The sequence below is a fragment of the Medicago sativa genome, chromosome 6, assembly GCF_051527215.1.
Source record: "Medicago sativa cultivar Bolivia chromosome 6, Bolivia_mono, whole genome shotgun sequence".
In the NCBI taxonomy this organism is placed as follows: domain Eukaryota; kingdom Viridiplantae; phylum Streptophyta; class Magnoliopsida; order Fabales; family Fabaceae; genus Medicago; species Medicago sativa.
Window position 1 is genome coordinate 60,073,345 of NC_140754.1, and position 8,052 is coordinate 60,081,396.

Consider the following 8,052-nt stretch of genomic DNA (forward strand, 5'->3'; position numbering starts at 1 on the left):
ATTCCTCTCGATGGTGGTCATTTCCACCTTCTTTTAACTATTTTGTTCTGTGTAGGGATAGCCTAGGCCTCCAATTTTATAAACTCCTTCATTTGTAATTAGGTTCAGGCCCTTTCCTGGATTTTATTGGATTTTTAAATTTTGATAATAAAAACTGTTGACCAAATAAAATAAAACTGACACATTAAACTATGTATATAAACATACTTCCAATGAACGTGTAAAATCTAAAAAATTTATTAATATTATCTAAAAATCAAATGAGACAATTGACTTTTCAAGACTTTTCAGAGACAAATTTCTTAACTCATAAGTGCATTTTAGGACTTTGCAAACCATCTATTTTGTGTCTATAGACACAAAAGTTTTCCTCGGTTACACCATATTATATCACTAATGTCGGCATTAAGAAGCACTATAATTACATTCATATTATATAGTTTATAAAGTATAATAAACAATAAATATAGTTGATCATAATACAGTCTTTCAATTATACCAAATGGAATTTTTTTGTTTTCATTCAATTTTTATGACACCTGATTTCCTAGTTCTCGAAGATGTAGAGTTTGATCTTCTTCACTTAACTTATTAATTGAGAGGAAAAACATTTTTGTCCACACGAGGATCCATAAATACTTATATGCATTGATTTAGAAACGTTTCTTCCTCGTTCATTTTTGTTTAATTACTATATCTCTCCCACAAAACTCAATATTCTCAAAGAAATTTTAAAATTCATGGCCCAATATTCTACAATCCATGAGATAAAATTTAACATTTCTCAAACCCTTTAACGATTGTAGATTGTTGCAAGTCATAACTGAATTGACTCTAATAATACAAGAATTTAAAAGACAAATTGGATTATCATTTTCAAATAGAAATTCAAAATATTTTTATTTGGTCAAACAGAAATTATAACAAAACTTAACCCAAATAATATTCACCAAATTGTTTTTTTAATACAAAACTAAGCTAGCAACGACAATTCAGGAAAATAGTAAAAAATCTCAAACTTTATGTTCACTATAGGCTAATGTATCTTTCAACATCACTGGACAAGGTGCATCTAGACTATCTTTATTTATTCTTATTCATTGAGGTATTTTTCAAATGAGCACTATTTTATCTTCTTTTGCTTCATTATTTACTTTAGTACACACTTTATAAAACGATCCCAAGAAAGGATTAATTTTAACTTTAACAATTATACACTTAATTATAGTACCTTAAAAATATTAAATATTTACATATTGTGCTCCTAATTTTTTTTTCTCAATAATCTTAATAAAACACTGAGTCTCTAATGAGAGCTTTTTTGGCCCAAAAATATTGCTAATTTTGGCCCAAAAATATTTACATATTGGCCCAGCAATTTTCAAATAATAGACATAACAAGTTTTGGCTTGGTAAGTCAGGTTTTTGAGCCGACTTAAGAAAGCATGGGCCTCCAAAAACATGGATGCCATGTTAACCTGATATAAGAAACCAATTTCTTAAGTCGTCAAAATTTTAACCGACTTACGGTTACTTTTTTTCTTTCTTTCCCAGCATACATACATAATATGCATCCTTTCTTTCCTGCATATATTTCATACCATTACATTGAACTAATCCCAAGATACATATACTAATCAAAAAGAATTATCTGAATTCAAAATTAACATTTACATAGAACAATAATGCAGTATCAAAAATGTCATACCAAACATAGCCTACATTATCAAGGCAAGAGTTAGAATGACAAAACTACGACCTACAATATTTCTTCAGTTGTTCTTCTTTCTCATCAGCAGTCAAAACCTCAAACATGGTTGCAGCAACATAAAATCAATTTCATTAACTTCATAAAAACACTAGAGTAGTCAATTTCATTTAATTTTTGTTAATTGGTTAATCCATCAATCAACATTAACACAAATGAGCGTTACAAATTAATCTATGTTCATGCACAAAACCTAAAGTTTTCTAATAAGCACTCCACATGAACAAAACATGCCAATTATCAATTAATTAAAACAAAAGACTGATGTTGCAAAAATTATAAACTGCAGCAAATTAATTTACTCATGGGAAAAATAAAATGTACTAGTACATATGCTTATAACTTACTTTTTTTCTTTATTAAGGATTGACATTAAACATTAGAAAATTAATAAATAAAAAATATTGAATGATTTAGATAAGGCATTTACATAAATTTCTAGTCTAATCGGACAATAGCATATGATTCATGATTTAGGACCGCAGAGGCCACATATCACAAATTTACTCATCATGTCATCACGACTAAAATGGGTTTTGATAACCTTAAATGTATCTAAATTATACAATTCAAAATGAACAATCATTAACGTATTTCGTTTTCAACCACCAAAATGACTGAAGCTTCACCCTTTCACCAAGCGCTTGCAAGTTGTCCTCCTTTCCTTTGAAGATTCTTTCCAAATTGTCCAAGCTGCTGACAACCAATAGATATATTGCTACTTAAAGTTCATTTAGTCATCTTAGGCCCCAAACCAACAGATAAAAAAAAAACTACCTTCACTGATCCATGCAATCCCAACACATCTTTTTTTATATATTCAGCTTGCCATATATTCATTGATAAGCCAAGAAACGAATAATGATACCTCTGATGCTATGGAACTGAATTTTAAAATGCACAAAATACAAATTGAAATATGCAACCAAAACAGGGAAAATTAAATAGAGCAGAGGCAGATTTTCATGTTAGTATGTACACTGGCACGCTGCACTACTCATCGCCATCTCCAAGGAACAAGACCGACCTTCCAGCACCGACAACGCTCTGTGTGGCTTCTAGTGGTGCCGCAGTGTCCCAAATATTGCATATAACATTAAATAAAGTAATGAACAAAAGATCCGACTGACAATACTATCCAAACACATGATAGAAAATAAGCCCTCAACATCCAACAGGGCAGTGCACACACGGCACAACCTCCACCATCTCAAATCAGTTGATGCTGATGTGATGATGAAGATAATGATGGCAACGGCGACAAGTAGAAGAAGAAGACCATAGTGATGGTAGTTTGAAGAGAGGCAAAGGGATGGAAAGTCTTTAAATATTTTTTAGAGTACCGTATCTTAACAAGCATGCATCATTTGGCACATTGGGAAGACAGAATAGGGATTTGTTTTTTGAGGGACTTGAGTAAGCATAATAGGCAGTCATCAAATGAAAAGTCTAAAGTAGCAATAAACTTGAAGTACTCAAAATTTCAAGATAAAGGAAGTAGAAGAGTAGAAATTGTTAATTAATAGACACTCAGAGAACAAATTTGGTGCCCTTTTTGTAAACAAGGACAGGTTAAAGACACTCACAATCTCATACACTGTACATTTCCTCCCTTTGTCATGTTGGAATATTTCTTGAACACTTGAAATTGTTGCTCCATTTGTCAAACACTTAAAATAATTTCTGCAAAAAATCAACCTCCAATACACCGAAAAATAGTGTTGTCAGTCATAAATTTTAGATGAGTCAGACACTAGGTCGCTCTTTTTAAAGAATTTACTGGCTCTGCCTTGACGTTGTTGCAGTTCCTCTTGCCTCTTCATCCCCAAATTAAAACAGCCCTCTCAAAACTTGAATATGAGTACTCTCTGCACAACAAGAACTCACCAAACAAACACCCTCAATACTACTACCTATATTGCTCGGAATACTCCTCAAATTACGAAGATAAATTTTCTTAAACTCTCAATACTATATTTTTTTGAAGCAACAAAAATAACATGTTATATATTTCTCTCATTGTTATATAATATATTTAAAATACAAGATAAAAAATGAAGATGGTGAGAGCTTAGATGTATTATTTTCTTCACAAGTGTGTCATAACACTAAATATGACTTTCGACTTGCAGATGCAGTAAGAAAAAAAATCATCGACTTGACAAAAAAAAAAAAGTAACAACACCAACATGGTTTATCTATTTGAAGTTATCATTGACAATTATCACCGGTTTGCAAAGTTTAGAGTTCGAATTCTGTTAATTGTATACTGTAATATCCCTGCCAATTCAGCTATATTGATGGGGCGTGTTTGCAATTTTTATCATTATATTATCACACGGGACATGTTTGTAACTTTTATCATTATATTACAAATTTTATTTTAAGTTTTGATAAAATATTATATTTTTTATAAGCTATTAAAAGCTTTGTTTAGAGTTATATTTCTTTATTAAAATCTTATAATTTATATATTTTCATTCACTCTTTTTTTACGCAATTTTTCTAAAATTTAATTGTCTTTTCAAATTTTAAAAATTTATATTGTAATAAAATATTCGTTTACTTTTGTAGCATTTAATTTTTTCTAAAATTTCATTGTCCTATCTAATTTTATAATTTTATACAGTTATAATATCTAAATTGTGATAAAACATAGTTACATAGTCTTTTCAAATCTTCAATTTTCTTCTTTTTGCAACTCTTACATAGTCTTTTAAAATCTTCAATTTTTTTTTTTGCAACTCTAAAGAGAAAAGTAAACAAAAGACCATATACATGCATGTGTTTGTGTGTGTTGTTGTGGCCATGTAAGATGTTAGTGAAATCCAAGAGAGGAGATGATGATTATCAAAGACAGCTATACAAACGAGAAAGTCATATTACACTGAAACTATTGCGTTACGTTTCTGCTACTGATTTATTTCTCTTAAACAGAAAAAGAAAAAAAAAACTCTTGTTTCCTGAATCCCTTGAGTGAGCACGTTTAGTTTTATAAAAAATGTCCTACCGTTTATTTTGTAAAATATTATTGTTAACTAATATCAAATTTGTTCAAGACAGACGTTTTAAACGAGTTATTATATCATCACCTTCCACAAAATTCTTTTTTTTTTTTGTTTCATGTGTATTGAATTTCGGATTATTATGAAATCGACATGAACACAAATAACTATAAAGATACAAAATATCATGATTTATTCGAGACTCAATAATCATATATTTGATTGCCATAACAATAACATGGTTTATGATATTCTTTGCACAATGATTGGACTCTTCACATTGTGGGTTTCATCCGACCAAACAAGTGATGAGGAACACACAGTTTGATTTGATTTTGCTTCCCCAAAAACTGTGACAACAAATGATTGTTTCTCGTTTAATGATCTGAATGAGAGAATTTTTGGTTCCACACTAATCTTGACTTTTGGATTATGATGGATAAGAGTAGCCTTATAGGTTGAGTTGTGAAAGCCAACATTAGTGACTGTTCTATGAATCTTGACATTGAAATGCCTATGTACAAGAAATACCATTGCAGGATAGTTTATATCTTTCACCAATGATCTTTTGGATGCACCATGGCAACTTGAATCATCTCCACTAATTTGTCTAATTTTGTTAGTATCATAACCATAATTACAAAGCATTTGCACATAATCCTCCTTAGTGATGTCATAAATAAGTCCAGGGTTAAGGGCTTGTTGTGGATTGATATTCCCAGATCCATAAGCAAACTCGCCAGCCAAATCATCATAAGGACCTTTCACTGGGATAGCGGTTGTCATGATGGCAGATTTGATAGCTGCAGGTGACCAATTTGGATGAAATGATTTCACATATGCAGCTACTCCAGCAACATGCGGACATGACATAGAGGTTCCAGATTCTATGTTGTATTTAGCATGTCTTCTGTCACTATTACCATAATCCTCTGAGGGTAGCCCTAAAGGTGACCAAGCAGCAAGGATATCAACTCCTGGGGCACTTATATCTGGTTTCATAATTTCAGGAATGACAGGATTTGGGCCGCGGGAAGAGAAATCTACAATTCTAGGAGCATTGTTGTCATGGAAGATCTCACTCTTCAAAATTTCAGCTACTGGATATATAGTGGAATTTGTGTAGGATTGAACATGAACAAATTCATTTGATCCCAAGTAAATGGAAGGCCTTGGAGTGACTGGAGGAGCATCAAGTTTAGACTTTGTAGCATTAATGATTGAACCAATTGCACCATTCTGATCAGCAAAAATTTCATCGCTTAGTTTTCCACATAAAACAATCTTACCATTCACCATATTTTTGTCTACGCAATCATACAATTCATGCGATGCATTTCCTCTAGCCGGGCAAGGATAAACTATTGGAAATTTTGTGCCATTTGAAGGGAAGGTATTAATTGACTTACCAATAAAAGTCTTTCCATTTCCAAGAACGAGCTTATCAATAAATTGACGATCTATGGTAGTTGCAGCAACACTAACTATCCAAGGTGCTCCAGTGAGAACACTACTTGGGGTAGGGCCATCGTTTCCTACAGAGTGCGTTGTGAGTATACCTTTCTCCATGGCATGAAAAGAACCAATGGCAATAATATCTTGTAGAAAATCGGGGGCGCGTGGGGGACCAGCAGAGATAGTGATGATGTCAACTCCATCAGCAATGGCATCATCAAATGCAGCTAATATAGAGTCAGAAATGCACTTAGCATTCGATGTACATACTTTGTATACAGCAATTCTTGAAGATGGGACTCCACCTCTTGCAGTGCCTTTTGCAAGACCATAAAAGCTGACATCATTCACCTGACTTCCACCTGCTGTTGATGCTGTATGGGATCCATGACCCAGAACGTCTCTTGCACTCTTATCTTTATCATCATAAAATCGTGCCCCGATGATCTTGTTGTTGCAACTGAAATTAGTGCCGCCTGCACAAACTCCCCTCCACTTTTTTGGAATAGGACCAAGACCTGATCAATCATAAAAAATAAAAAAAATATAAAATTAACAAAATTGTCATCTATAGTTTGTTACTACAATCTTCTATTCATATTCAATTTTCTACCTAAAATATAAACAACAATATTTCTTAGTGTCCTATGATACTCATGAAGAACACCGATTATAAATAGATCTACGTAATAATCACAAATTAATCTACGTGGTTTGCTAAGTATCATTTTAAATGGAGGGATGATTTTGTACATGACAATAATTATTAAGAAAAATAACTACATATGATAATTAAAACATATACAATATTTGATTTTGACATGTGTGGGTGTACCTTTATCATTAAAACTTTCAGATTCTGGCCAAATTCCGCTATCTATGACACCAATCACCAAATCACTCTCAACAACTTTATCTCTTTTAATTGACTGAGGAATTCCAAGAAAGTCCCACGACCTTGTGGTTTGAAGGTGAAACTCCTGACTTGGAAAAACAGAGACAACGCCTCTCATGCCAGCAAGTTTTTCCCTTTGCTGGTCGTTGAGTATGGCGGCAAAGCCATTGAAACTTCGATTGTAACTTCGTACTAAGCGGGTGTCTATGTCGTTTCCATCAATAACTTGCTTCAATAAATTTAGATGGTGAGATGTTGGGGAATATGGTACTTCTTTAGGAAGCGAGCCCATGTATACAATGTGAAGTTTACCGCTTTCTTCACTATTTGCAATGGCATCACACACCAACAAAATTATTGATGTCCAAACAAAAAACACAAAGAATAAAAAAACAATATTATATTTGGCCATTGTTTGTATTTGTGAAATGGTGAATATGTAGCTAAAAGCTAAACTTGTATTTATAAACACAAGTAAGTTATTATAGATGGAAATCGTTTCAATATATTAAAAAAAAATTGTTCAATAACTATTTTACAATTAAATTTAAAAATAATATTTATAAAATCAATTAATTATATCATAACATATGATTATAGAATAATTTTTTCATAGAATATGTTGACTGGTAATTATGAAATTATTTAAAAAATCATTAATTTTTTTTTATATTCTATAAAATAAATGTTAATATTTAACATAAGGTATTATAATACAATATTGGATACTAAATAATTAAATTTGATTTCCTCATCAATTGAGTCAAAATAAAGATTAAAATACATACTTGTCTTGGTAATTTTTTATTTTTAGTAATTCAGTCAACATATTCTAAAAATTATAAACAATAAAAAATTAATTCAGTCAAGATAAGATTATTGTAAATAATATTTATTCAAAAAAAATCCATTTTTTCCTAAAACTGCTC

At 31.5% G+C, this 8,052-nt stretch overlaps 1 protein-coding gene across 1 annotated transcript; it reads right to left on the reverse strand.

The window, feature by feature from the left end:
• Positions 1-4,943: 4,943 nt before the first annotated feature.
• On the reverse strand, positions 4,944-7,554 carry LOC146916016 (subtilisin-like protease SBT4.3). The gene is made up of 2 exons (XM_085718223.1): positions 7,064-7,554; positions 4,944-6,746 (listed from the first exon to the last, which is right to left on the reverse strand). The coding sequence occupies exons 1-2, from the start codon at positions 7,533-7,535 to the stop codon at positions 5,017-5,019; spliced, it is 2,202 nt and encodes a 733-aa protein (XP_085574349.1). The 5' UTR covers positions 7,536-7,554; the 3' UTR covers positions 4,944-5,016.
• Between the last annotated feature and the right edge of the window lie 498 nt (positions 7,555-8,052).

Bases quoted from the DNA above. Each gene is read 5' to 3' on its own strand.
- LOC146916016 (XM_085718223.1), bottom strand. From the start codon at position 7,535: ATGGCCAAATATAATATTGTTTTTTTATTCTTTGTGTTTTTTGTTTGG. The intron at 6,747-7,063 runs GTACACCCACAC...ATGATTGATCAG, and splicing joins TGAAAGTTTTAATGATAAAG to GTCTTGGTCCTATTCCAAAA.